The sequence below is a fragment of the Taeniopygia guttata genome, chromosome 1, assembly GCF_048771995.1.
Source record: "Taeniopygia guttata chromosome 1, bTaeGut7.mat, whole genome shotgun sequence".
NCBI classification, from domain to species: Eukaryota; Metazoa; Chordata; class Aves; order Passeriformes; family Estrildidae; genus Taeniopygia; species Taeniopygia guttata.
In genome coordinates, this window is record NC_133024.1 from 64,337,238 (window position 1) to 64,356,693 (window position 19,456).

At 39.2% G+C, this 19,456-nt stretch overlaps 1 protein-coding gene across 1 annotated transcript in view; it reads left to right on the forward strand.

Annotated features, from left to right (window-relative positions):
* Positions 1 to 284: 284 nt before the first annotated feature.
* Positions 285 to 19,456, forward strand: part of CCDC169 (coiled-coil domain containing 169) — a gene marked incomplete at its 5' end in the record, with an annotated part of 45,570 nt that continues 26,398 nt past the window's right edge. Inside the window, 5 exon segments of the mRNA XM_072936649.1 lie at positions 285 to 355; positions 7,446 to 7,506; positions 7,508 to 7,529; positions 7,972 to 8,082; positions 8,179 to 8,219. Coding sequence (XP_072792750.1) covers positions 285 to 355; positions 7,446 to 7,506; positions 7,508 to 7,529; positions 7,972 to 8,082; positions 8,179 to 8,219 — 306 coding nt within the window.

Consider the following 19,456-nt stretch of genomic DNA (forward strand, 5'->3'; position numbering starts at 1 on the left):
TCGCCGGGGCCGGGGCAGGTGCCGGCGGTAGCGACTGCCGGTGGCGCCCGGTCCCGTCTCCCTTCTCGGCTTTCCCTGGGTAGTGGGAGAGCCACGGGGACTGCGGCTTTCCCTGGGTAGTGGGAGAGCCACGGGGACTGCGGAGAAAAGGGTGCCCGAGCCGGGGCTGGGGTGGCCTCATCGCTCCGCGCCCTCGGGCTCCTCCGGCCGCTCGCAGCCGTCACCCCGCGCAACGCCGGCGACGCGGGGGGTGAGAGCGGGACGGGCGGCGGCGGCAATGGGGGGAAGGCGGCGGCCGGCGGGCGGCAGAGCCGGAGCGCTTGGCGCAGGAGCTGGGGCGGGAGAGGCAGAAGCAGTGAGTCCGGCGGGGGACGCGGCGAGGCCGGGCACGGCAGCGAGGCCGGGCAGGGCGGCGGCTCCGGGAGCGGACCCGCAGCGCCGCCCGCGGGCAGCTCCCGCCGCCTCCCTGCGGCAAAATGGCGGTGCCTCCGCGGGCTGGGCCCACGGCCTGCCCGGGGCTCCTCAGCGCGGCCCGGCTGCGCTGGGAGCGCCGCTAGCTCTGCAGGGCACCGGGAAGGGCTGGCCCGAGGGATGCAAGGTGTCAGGAGGAGCCCGAAGAAGCGGCATAAATCGTGTGAGGCGAAAAGGAAGATAGGGCCGGCTGCCGAAGCAGGCAGCTCAACACCACACAGGCTGCTCGCTCCCTCTTCTCCCAGTGGGATGGGGAAAAGAAGGCAGGAAGGGTGAAAGAGAGAAAATTCGCGGGTTGAGACAAACAGAGTTTAATAACTAAAAAGGAATAACAACAACAAAAAGGAAACAAACCCAAGAAAAGCAACCGATGCAAAAACCTCCAGGTGCTCAGCACCAGTGGGACATTGCATTCTCGAGGCAGAGCAGCCCCAGCAAGTCCCAACACTCTAGTTTTTATTTCTGAATGTGACATGATACAGTATGGGATATAACTTTGGTCAGTGGGATCCAGCCATGGATCAGCTGTCCCAGCCATGTCCCGTCCCAGCTCCTTGTGCACCTCCAGCCCTCTCACTTGTGGGTGAGGAGCAGAAAAGGCCCTGACCCAGTGTAAACTGTTGTTACAGCTCAACAGTAACCAAAACATCACTGTGCTATCAGCACAGTTTTCATTACAAATCTGAAACAGTCCCATACCACCTAGTATGCAGAGAATTATATGTGTCCAAGGCAAGCGCAGTACACTGGGCTGGGATTTCACTTTGGGGGAAAAACAGAGAAGACTTTTACATGGGTGCGTCCCTCGCTGGGGAAAAACAAATAAAATGGAGAATGATATGCTCTTTATGCATACTTCTTTCTACAATGTGGAATAAAAGTGGAAAGCTGGATTTCTAGGGTCAGTAAATATCTCTGAGACCTCTAAGTAAGGTATGGCATCTCTGCATGCAGTTTGCAGGATGAGGACTTGTTCCTGTTAGCAGTCAGTCCCCTTGCTAAAGTAGCAGTAGTTTCAGTGCTGTGATAATTGTTGATGCTCATGCCTGGTGGGATTGTTTTTGTCCTCAGTTTGCGCAGGAAGCTACACGTTTTTCCCTGTGTTGAACAACATGATTGCCTTTTGAGTGTTAATAAATGGAAATAGGAAATGTCAGAAGCTCCTGTGCTGCCTTAATTCAGTCCCTTGAAATTTACATTTACATACCATTTTCAAGCATTCTGTTCATACTGATTTTTCACCTGAACAGTGTTTCTTTCAGTGTCTGAACTGCAGACCTCTTCAAACTAGTCCTGGAGTTGTGGACTTTATAAAATGTTCATTCATAAATGGAAAAGGAAAACCCTGTACTAACAGAGTCAAAATGGCACCTTATGTATTCAAAATGGCACAAAAAGTAGCTTGGACATACTTGCACCAACATGTAAGCAAATGACCTTTAGTAAATCTCCTGACTTAGTAGTGTCTCTGGATAAATAGATCAGTTGTTCTCTGCATGCACCAGTTCTTCTACCTGACACATGATGATGATCAGGTAAAATGGTAATCAGGTAAAAAGTTGAGTTGTGGTGATTTACTTATAAAAGCAAAATATATATTTAGTAAAAACCTTTATGGTGATGGCATGCCAGTAAAATACTTTCAGCTCCAAGTGGGTTCTACAATTATTTTCTTTGTGTGCAAATAGACATTATTGTCTGTTTCCCAGGAATAATTTATTCAGATTAATTGCCAATGACCAGGCTTGTTAGACAACTCCATCTAAGCCAGAGATATGTGTAGTCAATGAATAGAGAAAAGCTTTTTGAAGGTGTGATTCATCTGACCTACTTTGCCTGGCTGTTCTAGCATGAGATGACTCACACCCTAGGAGGTGCCAGTTTCTCTCCCTTGGGTAGAAAGCAAGCTGAGGATGAGTGGCTTGTAGATAGATGTCTGCATTCCTTTACTGCCATCTCACCCTTGTCATCTTTTTACTGGTGTATCTGATTGTTGTGCCAATTAGGCAGTTTGCTAACAGCCCACCTACCACTCTCATTTAGCAGTCATGAAGAAGAGATTTTTACTTTACAGAGTAAATTGAATCATCCATGTCCATAAGGGGTCTGTTCCTAATATACCTACTGATTCTCAATGATTGTGGATGTAGTACTGTGAAATCTTTCAAATTTTTTTTTCTGACTGTAGTGACAGTCAGCTCAAATCTGACTCTATATTGTTTGGATCAAGATTCAGTACACATTTTGGTCGGGAAATGTCATGGCAAATGTTTCTGGGAGAGAGAGAGAAGACATATAATACCGCAGTGTATATCTTATTAGACAAAGAGGTCTTAAAGACATATATCTATGCATGTCAGCTACTTAGTAATGTTGATGGAATTGTATGTTACTTCAGCTTGTGAGATTTCATTTCCTGTGGCTTTCCTTGCCAGGAAAGCTGCAGCATTTTCCCAGCACACTGCTGACTGCAAGTGTCAGGAGTCTGGAGCTTTCAATACTGTGTGTGCTCTGCCATGTGGTGCCCCTTCACTATACAATATTGTTTCTGCTTTGTTCATAGAGTCTGAAGGCATCTGTGCATTTTAACTTCTACAGGACTGAGTAAAGATCTGCCATACTATAAAGCTGATGCCCTAGAGCTGATTCTTGCCCTGAGCTTCTCCTGGCTTTCTCTCTTGACTATAGAAAATTGCTTCAGGCAGCCTTTTGCCTGATACATGTTCCAGATATCCAGACCTGGGTAGCAAAACATGCAGGAAAATGGTTTTCATCCTAAGTGGCTGCCATTGTCAAGTAAAATAACACCTGTAGACAGCCTTAAAAAGAAATTTAGTGTTTTTTTTTTTTTTCTCTTTTGTAGTTTCAATCAGAGCCTTCTTATCTGAACTGCATTTTTTTTTTTTTGCATTTTCTTCACAAGAGCTTTTTCGTTATGCTTAGTATGCTAGGATGTGGTTTGTGGAGTCGCGTTATTTTATGTTTGATTGCGTTATTCTATGTACGGGTCGGTTTTTCAATTTATTAGTGTTTGTACTTAGTATGTTCTATGTACCCCCTCCCCAGTTGGTTTGGTCCACCCTTTCCCGCCCTTTCCCCCTTGTCCATCACCCATCACACCACCAGACCACTCCCCTGTCCCCTCCCAGGAGCCCCGCCAGTCATCCGGCGCCCCACCTCACCATCTAGAAGCTTCCATCTAGGGCGTCGGGTGATTGGGTGAAGGCCCGGGGCCCCTCCCTTACTCCTATTCTATTGGCCCTTCCCCAAGGTCACTCCTCCAGGGAGCCACCCACGCCCTGCTCCTATTGGCCGAAGTTCTCCCCGCCCCCCCACCCTATATAACCCTGTGTCACCCTTGTTCCAGTGCCTTCTCCGGCAGGCACTGCACGTTGCAGTTAGATCCTCGCCAGTTTGCCTCCTCACGCTGAGGAAAATAAAATGATCATTTGCCCCTGGAGTTGGACAAGCTTCTTCTTTTCCGCCGTGAGGTCCCAGGTCCGCTTTCGCCAGAGGGGTCAAGTACCCATCCCGAGCCTTCCAAAGCCCCCCGACGTTGGCCCAGCGGAGGGCTTGGGGAACCTGCTCGCTCCCTCCGGAGCTAGAGCTAGGCCGGGAAACATCTTCATCTCGGAGCGCAGCAGCGGTTAGGTTCTCATGATAACTTAAATGCGAGGTTTCAGAATTTACAGGTTTTCTTCTGTGATGATTGACATGGAGAACATTTATAGGCCTTGAATAGTCTATTTATGCCTAACACGTATGAGGTTGCAGGTAAAAAGTGCAGTGCAGTCCCTCCAAGCAAAGACCAAGTCTCTGGGCAGGTAGCCAGCTATACATAACTGCATTAAATAAACACTAACAGATACATGGCATGACCTTCACTTCTTATCACAATTAGAAATAACTCCAGAAATGCAAAATACTCTGGTACATTAAGCCCTAGCAATACTTACCAAGCCACTCAAAGTGATTTATTTCTACATCCCTTCTCTGTCTGGGCAGGGATTGCATTTTTCTGAATATATATTGCCTAAAATGGAGTGGCTTCACTCTGGATGCATTCTGGGTGCTACTGGACAATTAAATGTTTAACAACAATTATATTTTTTTTTTAAAACTGTTTTCTGTTGCTGCATGGAAAAAATACTTTCTGTCAGTGTAGCAATTACAGTGTGACACCTGACAATTTACCATTTCTGTACATGTATTCATCAGAAGAAAATATAATTGGAATTTGACTTCTAGTTTTGTTAATGGTGCAGAAAAAAAAATCTAATGAAAGAAATTCTGTATCTAGTCTTGAAATGGCAACAGGAATTGAAAACTGGAAACACTGGATTTAAAGAGCTTATTCTTCCTGTGTTTTCCCTCTGAATCTGAGCACTTAGTTAAGATTTCTTTGAAAACAAAACCAATTTCATTTTGATACAGCTCAGCTCTGGTTACAGCTTTGCCTGTTTCTCATTTTCAGTGTTATTTCCTTTAAAAAAATCCTTTTTTAGCGCTCACTGTCATCATAATTTCCTCTTTTCCAAGCTCTGAGAAGTTAATAGAAATCTGCTTTGTAGAAACCTTATCTATTTGTGTTGAAATGATAGCAGCAGTATAGTAAGATTTTATCTTTCTTCTTCCTAGCCATCTGCCTCTTTTATTTGGAGTGGGAGAAAACAGGCAACAGCAATCAGATTTCCTTTAGTTTTCCTACATCTAAAGCTTTTTGAGTCATGCTTCAAGGGTATCTTTGGCTGTGTTTCACTTTATCCTTTTTGTCTCTAGTACTGTCATTAAGTTACCAGTACTGTCAATTATTTTTTTGCCAATGTGCCCCGTGTCTAATTTAATGTTGGTAAAGACAAAAAGAGCAATGGAGCAAGAAGGGCTTGGAAGCCCCACCTCTCCCCCACCATTCAAGATGTCTGTCTACTGTTCTCCAGTGTGTCGCTTTCACTGAAAACAAACTTGGCTTACCTTAAATTACTCTTCTTTATATTTCTTGACAATTTCAGCTCTTCAGCCCTCCTTATTCCAAGTTTACTTGTTCAACTCCCTGTGAGCGGTTGGTTTGCTCCTGCAGTTTGCAGTTGAAATCTGTTGCTTCAAGCTTTGAAAAAGAAGTGTCACCTGCTGATTGTGAGCACAAGGAGTGCCAGAGGTGATGCAATTCCTCAGTAATCAATCTCTGTCATCAGAGCTTTGATTTCTCAGATGTTAGATAATTATTTCTTGAAGAGCATTTCTCATGTACATGTTCAGAAAATTTGTATTTGTGTTGACAATGGCAACTCTCCTTTAAACACCCCCTCCAAATATTACAGCCTAATAATTTTCTCTTTTGTATGTCTTAATGAATTAGACTAAGTTTTCAAAGACACCAGTCATCATATTGGTATTGTAAAGCATTTCGCAAAGGGCCTTCTTTGTAGAGTTTATATTCTCAGTTCTTTTGGAATATCTTATTTTGGGCACTAAAACATTGCGATACCCAAGAACCATTGACTATTTTTTTGAAATGTTTGCCTTCCAAACTTAGCTTTAAAGGACAAAACCACAAACTGCCTCTGCATTTTCATGCACTGTGTTTTTTGCTTACATGTATCCTGGTGTGTGTGTCACAGGCACATTCTTCTTTCTTTCAGAATTTTTCATAGAGAAGCATAGAGGGAAGAAAGAGAAAACAATTTCTATTTCTGCTCCTTGTTTTTCCTATGTGGAATGTGTTTGGAGAATTGTTTACCTGGGGTGATTACTTGATTGGATTCTGGTGAGGATTGTTTGATCCTGATGGCCAATTCAATCCACCTGTGTCTGGACTCTTGACAGACGGTCAGGAGTTGTAAGTTAGTTAGATATGGTAGTTAGAAAAAGTAGGAGGTCGTTTTAGTATCTCCTTTAAATAGTATATTAATGTATTATAGTATAGTTATAATAAAGAAATCATTCAGCCTTCTGAACTGGAGTCAGACATCATCATTTCTTCCCACCGGGTTTACCTGCATTTACAATAGGTGTGGTCTGACTTCCTGAGACCTCACAGGCGGAGGAGCATTTCTCTGTAGACATTTCCTCAGAGATCCAGGCTGTTAGCATGAATATAGTCAATAACTTATCAGTAATGTCCTCTTGATGTGATCAAGATCATAGGGTTCATTTTAAAACATTAAACTACCATCTGGCCACTTTAAAGGATGAGAGTTGCCCAGCACCTTGTCTGAACCATGCCAGGTGGGTTGTGCTCTTGTTAAAATCCCCTGCTACCTTCTGCTTCTGATCATACCTTCCAAGGCAGAAAAAAACCCTGGTTTTCATCATACCTTTCAGCTTTCTGGCTGACCAGTACACAGGATGGACAAAAATATATTTTCCTAAAAAATGGTGGCTAGAGGGCCTTTTTTTTTTTTTAACACTCATCTTACTTTAATTACTCACTTTCTTTTCTGATAGTCATAAAACATCATTTATTTTGATTGGATTTTATATGGGTGCAATTTTGGAAATGACTATTAATCATTGAGAAGTAAGACAAAATGAAGAACTAATTCAGAATTTCAAATAGCACATCTCTCAGGCATATTCTTGTTTTAAAAAATATACTAATTTGGTATCTTCTTTTAGATGAAAAAACTAGGGTCAATGTCCCCTCTACATATTCTTAATTCTGATGGACGGCTAGAAAATTATTATATTTAAGGAAATGTCTGTCTTGGGTTTTTGTGGAAGTAGTTTTATTCGCAAACTAGAAATGCTTCATTGTTTTCAAGGCAGTAGTAGTAATCCCTGTAGTAACCACTGTCGTAACCATTTTTCAATACATTTAAGAATGGACAAGATAATGTAACTACATAGAAATGACCAATAGATCTGAAGCTTCTGAATCAATCTTCTGAATTTTTTTCTGATTTCAATAATAGGGCTAGTACAAGAGCCATTTATTAGCTTGTGTAGCAATTTATTGACTTCTTTTAGTACTGCAGGCAGATGCTTGAAAGCTCAATATTTGAACTGAGAAACACTGTAATAGAACTGGAAAAAAAGTCTTAACAGTGTTGAAAATGAAGGTAAGTGAATTACAACAGTCTTTCTAGTTGATTAGGAAACACAGATAAATAATTATTTTAGGAAGGACCTACAGGGCTCAGATTTTTAGTTAGAAATTTAAATTTTCTCTTTTCAAACATGGCTATTATAACTGTGGTGCTTCAGATGTGAAATTAAGAAATACTATGTGTGGCCACGCTAGCTTTTTTTGGTTAATTATTAATGAAACTATGAATAATATAAATTAACAGAGTTGGTTAATATTCTGACCACAGTAAGCTTAGTGAAAATATCCCTTGATTTATATTTTCAAGCTCTTTTATATGCAAAGATGCTTATTGTGAGGATTGCTAAGTGAAGACTTTCTCAGTCTCTGGTTAGTCATAAGGAACAGTTTTTAAAAATGCTCTTGCTTAAAATGACATGAACCAATCTGGGAAATATAATAATTCTGTTTTTAAGATAATGAATGGAAAACCAGATATGAGACACAAGTGGAATTGAACAAACACTTGGAAAGGCAGATTAATATTCTTCGACATAAGGTGGAGCTTATTCATGGAAATCCAGCAGGTAGAAATAGATATTCATAACTTTTAAAATAGAATTAGTGATAATTAGAGATGTTGAAATCATATCCAAAGGTCACAATTTTCTGCTTATTTGTAGATAAACTGTTGATTGTTCACACCTTTGATAAAATGCCTGTGGTAAGTACTGTGACATTTAGTTGGCTTAACAACAAATCACAGTCTAGTTGGAAAAATCATATAATCTTTGTTTTTTCATGAAAAAAATAGCAGTAGCCTGTTCTAGAAGAAAAAAAAAATCACTTCTGCTTATATTTTTATTATTTCATATATGCAATTGCTTATAAAATATTGAGTAAAATCCTTATGTAGTAAGTACATAAAATCTGAATATTGGGAAGAGTTATGTAGTGAAATTTTTTCCTGAGAGAAGGTTTTATAATTGAATCTGCAGTCAGGCTTGTGAGATGGAATACCTGGACTAGATCTATGAATAAATGGGAAGACATTAAACTTCATGGAGTCATTTAGTCTTTGAGCACTTTCACAGTAAAAAAATGTCTTCAGTTTTGAGCAAGTGGAATTCCAGCTGTTTCAGTCTTCCTGTCCTATCACTGGGCACTATTGAGAAGAGCCTGGCTGCCTCTTCTTCATTCCTTCCCATCACAAATTTATACACCTTGATAAGAACCCCTGGGCTGAACAGTTGTGGATCTCTCAGCCTTTCCTCATCCTTCAGGTGCTCGGGTCTCTTAATCATCTTCATAGCCCCGTGTTGGATGTTGGACTTGTTCCAAGAGGTCCATATCATTCTTGTACTGAAGAGTCAAGAACTGGACCCAGCACGGCTGCTGCATCTCAGAAGTGCTAATGATAAGGCTTGGGTTACCTCCCTTGACCTGCTGGCAAGATCTTCCTAATACAGTTCAGGAACCACAGGCCACCTTGCTGCAAGAGTGCACTGATTTCATGGGGTCACCTTGCTCACCAAGACCTCAAAGTCATCGTCTCCCAGGCTGCTTCCCAGCCAGTCAGCTCCAGCATATACTGGTGCCTAGGATTATTTGCCTCCAGAGGCAGGACTGCATTTATACTCTACATGATTCCTTTCTGCCTGTTTCTGCAGCTTCTTGAGGCCCCTCTGCATGGCAACACAATCCTCTGTTGTATCAATCAATAATGCCAGTTTTGTATCAACTGTGATAACCTAGATGAATAGTTGGAGTAACATTTTGCATAATATAGTCACAGGAAAAGTCTTCATTTTACAGTAAATTTTTGCATCACTGAAGGAAGTATCTGTGTTCATTTTTAAAATTTTATTCCTTAATGCACTCACACTTCATGTCCTTTATTTCAACGCAGCTTAAAATATTTTTTTTTTGCAATCTTGAGGAGAAAATGCCAAGGAAAAAACCCCAGCAAATGTTGTGGAGATTTTGTCTTCTAAGTCGTAAATGAAGTAAAAAGATCATTGTAGATTCAGAACTGCTTTTTCATTAGCCTGTCATCTGCTGAAATATTTGACAACTTTTCTGTTTCTTATCCACTTTTAGAAATATGGAAGGTAGATAAAGGTGTTTTATAGGTAGGCAAGATTTCTTTTCTTTAGCAGCCAATTAAAAAGGGAACAAAATCTTCCTCATCCCACTTTTCTGTTTCACTGGGTTCATCTGAAAATACAGCTGGGATTATGTTCAAAGAAAAGTCTCGAAGACAGAACACTGATCTAGAATATTTACAGCAGAGTCTGGTTTGGATGATTATTCCTGTCAGTCTGTAAAGCACAGACTGGTGTGCATAGCTACAGTATCACAAGTACTTATTTCCATCCAATTGCCAGTACTCTCCTAACCAATTCAATTACACCTTGCCAGGCACTCCAGGAGGCATTACCAGCGAGATAATCTCCTTTGCCACCAGCCCAGTACATTTCTAATCCCTGCTATGCACTGCACTGCCTGCTCACCAATGAGCCGTGGTTCTGAGAGGTTTGATTGACTGTTCCCACAAAGGGAAGAATGCCAGCCCAACTCAAAGGTTCATCCTGACAGAAAGAGTCTAGAAGAGAGCTTGAGGACTCCTAGGCTCACTTAGTGAAGCCTGGGAAAATCTGGAGCCCATGTTATAGGCCATGCAGTTTTCAAGTCCTTACTTCATTCTTCCACATTAGAGTTAATAAATCCTGTTTGCTAATCAGAAAGGAAGTGCTTTAATGATTTAATGAAATATTTCATTCTTTTCTAGTTTTGATTTTGGGAGATGGAAAGAGCAGAAAAATATTAAGGTATTATGTGGGCTTTGCTGTTCTTTGTTTTTGTTTTTTTTAGCTGAAGCCATTAGAAAAATAAGTGTTTATTTACAGATACTCTTGGAGAATGAAGAGCTGCTTTACTTTTTATATATATAATTCTAGAGGATAAAATGGTAAAAGTACACATAATTTTTGTGGTGTTCAAGCATTTAGATTTGTTAAATATCTTTTGGAGTTTTTGAGAGTTGTTCGGGGGACTAGGGGAGAATATTTAACTTCTTCACAGATGAGAATAAAAAGCAGGTGAGAGTGATAGAAAAACAAAGAGTTTTCAGCCAGTCATCAGTATACATTTGCTCAAAGTAAAAATGCTAAGAGTGGGTATATAAAGCATGGCGTGTGTGCTGTAAAATCAAAAGTACACTGTGATATTCAGCTTTCAACTTGCAGTTGCATATGAATAGGAAATATATTCCTATATAAAAAATATACTTCCTAAGTGTATTGCATAGGAAAGATTTCTTCACTGAAAGGCTTGTTAAACACTGTTCCCTGGCTGCCCAGGGAAGTGGTTGAGTCACTGTCTCTGCAGGTATTTAAAAGACAAGTATTGTGGTGCTTGGCAACATAGATTAGTGGCAGACTTGGGACTGCTGAGTTCATGGTTGGACTTGATGATCCCAAAAAGGTTGATTCTGTGATTGTGTGAAGCTCTATGGAAAGACTAAAAAGTGGTTCTTTCAGCAAGGTGATACAATTCCTACAACGTGGCAACAGTAGACAGTAGATTTTCAGTAGATTTTGTTTTGAGCAATGTATTTAGAAAATTAAATATTATTTTCAAGTATTTATAACCTGTCTTTCCAAGAAACTTAGAATTATAATTACGGTTATTAGAAGGACCTCTAACAATTCTTAATTTACCAAATAATTTCAGCTATATTTAGCAGAGTTATCTCAAAGATGCTAAAGAGATTCAGCTCACTCAAGCTAGTTATTTAAGGTCCTATTATAGTGAATAGAGGGAGAAAAACATCTCTATAGAGTAATTAAACCTATTTACATATAGGTAGCATAAAATATTTTCTTAATATCAAGCACTACAGGCAAAATAAGAAAAAAAATAGATATTAGTCATCAGGGACCTGGCAGTCAGCAAGCTATAAAAACCTGAATGAAAGAGAAGAATACAAATGCAAATTTTGGACTGATGAACAAGGAAGCACAGAGGATTTTCTGTGTTGAAAAAATTGCAGTAATTGTTGCAGATGGCTTGCACTATTTTTGCTTTAGAATTAGAATTGAACTGAAGAATGATTTCTTTCTATTAAAAACAACCCTACACCATTTATATATACAGTTATTCTGAAGTCTTTATACTGATATGAGAATCCTTTTTTTTTTTTAATTCAGAAAAATTATGTAGATGTCACATAGCAATAAATGCAGAACCAATACCTTGAACACAGAAATTCTTACTGCCAGGGTCTAGAAAATAATTTTTGTGTACTTAGGGCAGATTAAAAATAACAGTGACAAGGACAAGGGAGTTCCAACAGTGAAAACTGTTTAGTCAGTAATTTCCTTTATGTCCCAATGAAAAATACAAATGTCATACAGGACTTCAGAAATAATTACAGAAGGAATGCATTCTCTCTAAAGTATAACAAGATGTGAATTTTACTTGGGTCTTTTAAACATGCTGCTTTCATTTGCTTGCATTTTTTCATAAAATGAGTTTTGGTAAAATACATATTCTCTGCTAAGCATAATTTTCCATATAAGCAGAAAGAAAGCTATTCCTTTCTTTCTCACCATTTCTGCAAGAACGAATCCCTAGATAGCAGCTTTAGTATGCAAATACTGAAAAGCACACTGTGAAATCAGTTCAGAAGAGCACACTCCTGATAGCATTGCCTTAGCAACGCTCTAGTTAAGATTAGCCCAGGAACCAGGGCTTCTGTGATAAATCACCATTTTTTTCATAATGTCCAGCACCATAGAGGAGAAAATTCTGACATAAGGGGCCAGATACTTGCTTTGCAAAGCTGCCTTTCTATAAGGACAGTGACCACAGAACTGATAGCTTTATTGCTACTGATATTGCTACAGCTATTGCAACTGATATTGCTGTCAGTTTTAAATTATAAGCAGAATGTGTGGCAGTGTCACAGTGGAGACATACGTGATTGCAATATGACAGGAAGGGAATCTTGGATTTGTGAAAACATGCAGTGAAGACTTTGTATTTCAGTAGGCGTTGATAGCTGCCTATAGGGAACATCCACGCTTATAGTGTCATAGGAAATGTTGACAATTCCCCTAGCAAGTGACTCTTAATGAACCTTGTTGCTCTTCCTGGGTTAATCCCGTGGCTCTATGGAAAGAAGAAATCTGGTATCCTAGCCTTCCATGAAACTTGGAAGTATTTTGGAGAAAGTTCTGTCACTGTCTCTGCCCTAAGCTGTTATCCTGCCTCCTCACAGACTTCCCCTTCCTACTCCTTTCATTTGACCTCAAATAAATACTTTGAATACCTCGAAGAGATCTTTTTTCTTTTCCTTGTCAAGTTGGGATTAGTTGTTCCTCCTTGTGGCCTTTCTCAAACCAGGAGACTGTTTTACTCAAATCACTTTGTGGTGTGCCCAGTGGCAGAATACACTTTGTGTTTCAAAGAAAACAATCAGAGAAAAATCTCGGAGTCAAATGACATATCTATCTGTCTGTTCTCAAGAATTCCCTAGTTCCTTGTTCTATCAATCTGAACCACAGCGCTGGAGGTCTCCGTTTTAACTTCCCCTCCCCAAGCCAGCGCAAAACCCCTATGAGCATTGTGTGGAGACCACTGAAATAAGGATTTTATTGTTTGGGGAGCGAGCATCCCACCCCTGAGCACTAGTACAGCTCATTAAAGCAGTTCCACTCCGGGTCTGGTTTGGAGTCTAAGGATGATGCTGACCACAAGGGGGCACTTGGCATTTAGGCAAGTGCAGGGAGTTTTTCCTCGCCGGTGCTGACGCTTTTACACGATCCAAGTGCATGTCGCATCGAGAAATACGCTGTGCTAATAATACTGAGGTATAATTTTTTATGCGATGCATAACTCGTGAACTTATTGATACCAATCTAAAATTAATTTCCATTTCAGTAAAACTAAAGAGGTATTATTTGGTTTTGCTACTAATAAGTTTAAAATTATATGTTAAAGGATTTAGTTATGTCACCTGATGAATGTCAACTCCTCATGTTGGAGGGAGGGGAGCTGGTTTTCTAAAAAAAATTTAATTTAATTAAAAACGTCAAGTAGATTGGCTTGCAAAAGGCTTCTTGTGTTGCTTTGTTTTTTTTTTTAGCAAAACTGACGCATATCCTGCTTCTGTTCTAAATCTTGGAGAAAAATTAAAGAGTAAGCAAATTGCCATAAGGATCATTAGTCTGCATGAGCAGGGCTCTGATGAAAACAGGTTTGAACTGCTTGTTAATGCCACGGATTTGGAACCTTGTCTGTTGTGAAATGATTGTTAGAAATTGTCACCTCTGTTGCCACTGAGAGCAGGGCAAGGAAAAATCCAGAATGAGCAACTTGTGTGGGTGGCCTTAAAATTCACTTGCAGTGTCTTTCTGTATAATTTCATTTTCTTGCAATATTATGTGTAACTTCAGTCAAGTGAAAAGAAAATGGTGGAAAAAAAGGAACTGTAGAATGGGTGTTGCCTTTGTAAAACTCTGGGCTTCATCATTGCTGGGCACAAGATTAATGTGTCTTTGCTCTGAGAGTGAATCATGATAAGCACCACAAAATTCTGTTAAATAAAGGAAGTATTCATTTAAAATCTCAGTGTGTCTTTTAGCTCTTTGCCAGCTTGCTCAGAGTGGTTTGACATGGATGATGTATTGAAAACTAAGGATCTTAAATTCGGGTTAAATGCCTTAGTCAGCTTATGTCTTCTTTTCAGGCATACAATGTCCCACTATTCAAGTCTTAGTAGAAGAACCTGTAATGAATCTATCTGAAAAAAAAGATCAGGATTCAGTTAAACTACTTCTAAAATGATTTTCTAGAACTTATACTGGTTCATCCCTGAGTTTTGTAGACAATTTTCAATTCTGGGGGAAATCTGCATAGCTGGGAAGCTCCTTCTGGTTCTCTTGAGCTCTCACTTGTTCTTGCTTTGTTTTCAGTCTTTTTCATGATGTAAGAACTCTGCTACAAGTCAGTCTTACTGTATGCCTTAAGTTCCGTTTTCTGTGAACTTTTGTGTTGTTTTACAGTATTAAGTAGTAAGCTGGTTATACAACTGTGATCATAGATAATTGAATCTGTTTTGGTGAAGTTTCTTTCTGCATGCTTCCCACAGAATTCAGGAAAGGCAAATCCAGCTCTTAATGATTTGGCTGAGTTGATACGCGGTTGTTTCTCACTTCTTGATTTGTATGGCTGTACAGCAGGTAAAACCTTCAGATAAACTGCTAGTTCCCCAATAACTGCCTTGAAAGTAGGAGTGGGAGATAACTCATAATCAGTCCTGGCTAAAGCAGATCTCTAGAACCTCTCTGAAGTTTTGTCCTTTAAAGTTTCTTAGTGTCTGGTTTTGAAATTGCATTCTATAGTGTTTGGGGATTTGGAGAAGTCTTTTAGTTGAGTAGGAACATCTGTGTCATGAGATTTCCACAAGAACTGCAGTACTGACATACTGAGCTCTGTGTCATCAATTAGATTCATGGATGCAGGAATAGAAGTTCTCAGGCTGGGTTAGCTGAGTAAATTTCATAGGTATTAGCTGTGAGAAAGGCAGATAGATTGGGATTCAAACAGACTGCATATTAGAGATGGAAAACCAATAGGAAGTTGGTAAGAAAAATCCAAGAAATGTGCCTGAAATCCTGACTTTGCTCCAGAAATAGACATGACCTTTCAGCCTTTCTCACTTTTTCCATCTCCCTCCATGCAAATATTTGTATTTCTGACTCATTGACAGCCTGGCTTCAAAAATTGTGTCAGAACTAGTTAAGTGTGATGGTGGCAAGGGCATTCTCAGGCTATGAGATATGAGAATTCAAGCTCTCGGGGAAGCAGAGGACTAAAATGTAACTCAACTACTTTATTTCTGGGTTAAATTTTAGGCTGTTAGATAGAAGAGGCTTTCTTCCCCAAGTAATAGGTGTAGTAACCTTGCCAGGTTGTGCCCTGTTGGAGGGATGACCTCTAATGTGGTCAACATGTATTGAGACTCCATGAAGGCTTTCAGCAGCAAGCCAAGCAGCTCGATACAGCTTGGTCTTATGGGCAATCACAACAGCAACAGCTCAGATGCCTCCCTGTTATTTACAAAAGCAGATGTGAAGAATGTAAGACATTGCATAGACTGCTTTATTAGCACTAAGATGTTAAATTCTACCTGAAGTGCAATTGCAACTCCAGTCCTGCTTTGATTTTGGGCTTCACTTCCCAATCTGTAAATTTAGAGTATTTTATAGCTTTCTTATTTCACAAGGAATTTGTAATCATGGGTTTATTACAATTTGAGGTAGGTTTATTACAGTTTATGAGGTAACTGTGTACTTTTAGTCACATTATCAACCCATTTCCGTCTGCTTGCTCATCAAAAGCAGTGTAGTGCACAGTTTGTTTACTTGTATTTGGATAACATCCTTGCTCCAGAGCTGACTGAATGCCCAGGCATCTGCAGTGGACCAGCTGCATTGGCAGCAAAAAATAGACAGTGCTTCTGAAAGGACTAATGAAAAAAAGATCTAAAAGTAGTCTACTTTGTAAGTGAAAGAACTCAAAGAAATTAGATGAGTACCATCACTGAGGAGATACCAAATTGTTGCAGCAACAGCTGCAACACAAGTCTTGCTGTCTTATATAACAATGATGGACAATCTAGTAAAGAAAATAACCGTGTGTTGTGGATTTACAAATAACAAATCTGGAGAACAGCATGAACTCTTGTATTTACTGTATTTGAGCTTACTGTGGTGATAGGTGGTACAAAAGATTTTGTACAAAATATACTGTCAGATGTTTATAATCTTTAATGTACACTGATGTCAAGAAGGCAAAAAAATTTAGTTTCCTAGTTCAACAGTGTTGAAGCCTTCTCTGTCTTGTTTAATTCTGTAGAGACACTGATGTTGAAATGAAACAGCATATGACCCTAGTGGAATTAAGCCAAATCTTCTCTTTAATCTGCAGCTTACTTTCTTCTCCTTGAATTAGCCAACATTGCCTGAATTGACTGTAGGAGCCTTCTGTATTTGGACAAAGATTTTATCTGCATCCAAGGTACTTCTGCTTTAATTAGGAAAAAAAACCCTGCAACTATTCCTCAATTCTTTTAATGTCTCCAGTATGCCTGTTGGTATGGTTCAATCAGGGGCAAAATACTCCTCAAACATACACCTCTTCTCTATCTCCTTTTTTCCTTTTGAACAGTGGGAGGGGTTATTCTCTCTTGCAGCATGTTTTAAAAGTACCATACCTTTTGCCATGCTCCCGCAAATCTTGATTTTAACAGAAATTATCCCTATGGAAGTCTTCCTGAAACTCTGAATTTTTAAAATGAAGAATAAAATTTGGAGCCAGGTAAGTAACATGTTATGTAGAAAATTATGCAAAAGAATAAAAGTTGCATTAATCTTCAGATGGCAGAAAAGACTGTAGACTTAAAACAGGCAGATGTAATTTTTTTACCAGCAGCAAGCATTAATAAACTCTCTGAGAAATAAACCAGATATGGATACTGGGCTTCTGGATCTGAGACTGGCATGATAAATATGAAAAAAATTTAAAATTCCCATGGAAAATAGAAGGGAAAAATATTTGGAGAATTTTTATCTCGTTTCACTGTTTACCAGGAAAATCTGGTAAGCAAAGCATTAAGGTCATGAGAATAAATAACTGATTAGTAAGGGAATGGTCAGGTAATCAGCATAGAAAGGAAAGGATTCATCTGTTTTGACTAAGGAGGTGTTTGTGTTAGAAATAAAATTAAAAAAAAAACCAACTAAAACAGATAGTTATTTTGCCCAGGGGACCTGAGCAAACAAAGGGAAGGACCTGACTGACCAGGAATGTAATAGCATTGATAGCAGCAGAACCATCAAAGGATAACAAGTATTAAAGGTACACACTTGCCAGGAAAGAACAAAACAGAGATAGATGTGGTATGTAGCAGATGTGAGAGACTTTGACAATAATGTTGTTGATATTTTCTTCATTAGCTGTTTGGATGAATCAATCTTGAGGATGGATTGGAAAACAAAATTTAGTCACAGTAGTACTGGGAAATAATATTGAAATGTACATTGAACAATATGATTTTCTTAAATATTAGGACACAAATATTTATTTTTCTATATGTAGCTGTCTACCTCTTAGGTCTTTTAATTCCTACTATAGGCAGTTAGGTCTTATTAATAGTCAGCTGAGTAAAGACATGTGTATCTAGATTTATTTGGTTGGCATCTTCAGTGGAATAATTGTGTAAGCAATGAGTCTTGAAGATGTTTCAGTACACAGTAGCCTGTTACTGCTCCAGAAGGATGTGTCTTACATAACCCCTGTGTCATATCTGCCACACATTAATGTCTTGGACTCTTCAAAAGAATTCAGATGGAACTGAGCCGAGCTCTTTAGCTACTTAGCTGAATGAATCACTGCACATCATTGATTATCTTCACTCTGACTCTTAGTAGGAGTTCAGCTCACATTTGGACACTCAAATGTAGATACCCTCACCTCAGACTGAATCCAGTCAAATATGCATATAAATATCATATTTAGATGGATGAATTTGGATATAATATTATTAGACTATTCACAGAACTTGTATTGTGTGTTAGACTTGTAAATAAAGACTAAAAGTCAAGTGCTAATAATGATGAGGCACAAAACTCAATGGATAATTAACACATTTTATCAGAAAATAATAGATAAAATTATTATCTATGGGACACAATGCTATTTTAGATTTTTAAGATCTACAAGAACATTGCAGAAAATCCAGTCAAAAAACCTGTCAGATTAAGTGATCATTAATTCATTCACTTTAAAATAACATGTATATATTGCCTAAGTTTTAAGTAAAGGCAGAAACAATAAAATGCAAGAGAAAGGAAAAAATAGCTAATATCAGCAAGGCAGGTGTAAAAAGAAATGACAATAACTAAATCCTAAGGAAAACTCAAAGAGCTGAATGTGCTTAAAATAAGGAAAATGGGTAATCCATATCTCAGGATTCTGAAAGAACTGGTTTGTCACATCCCTGATATGATAGCAAGTGGTTCTAATAAACGTGCACATTTTGTGCATTGGAGTATAGCCCTTTTTTCAGTGAAGAGATAAAGAGAGGAATAGTTGTTGCAAAATGAAATTGAAATATGGATATATTAAAAGGGCTCATGGTGCATAAACCTGTTGATATTCTGTGATAAAACAATACATTTGTTGTCACAATAAATACAGTATCTCATTCACTGTGACCTCTGATAAAGATATCATGTCGCATGGGAAGTGACTGATTAATTTGGAGAAAATGAAAATTAATATATTTGTTAGAGGAATAAAGAACTGGCAAATGGAACATGATAGCAGTGATTAGTGAAGGAGTCTGCTGGGAGAGTACAAGCAGAGGTCTTCCAGGACCAGGTTTAAGATGAACCTTAATATTTAATGCATGACCTTGATACACACAGTAGAATTAGATTGTGATATCTCTCTCCTGAAACCAATTATATAATATAATTGGGACTTGGATGTGGTTTAGAAAAAGAAAGACAGTGAAGAATAGATTATTAAAAATGTGAGTAAAATTTAATAGTGTAGACCAAAGGATTTAGAAAAGAGTAAAGAAATTATGTTATGAGAGAACTGATACAACTGCAGGGGAGCATCTGGGTATTCTAGCTGATGCCTTGTTGACTGTGAGCCATTATTGTGCAGCTGTGCAAAAGGAAAATTCAATCCTAAAATTTATATTGGTAAAGAAGTATCACTGATTGTTCAAGGCAGTGAGATGGCTTTTGGAGTACTGCATACTGTAGGCCAGTTCTGTTCTCTAGCCATAAGAAGGTTGAGCTCCATCCTGGTGCACAGAGGGATTACTAGGATGGTAAGATGAAAAGACAGCCTGGTGTGTGAAAGATAATTTCTGCAAGT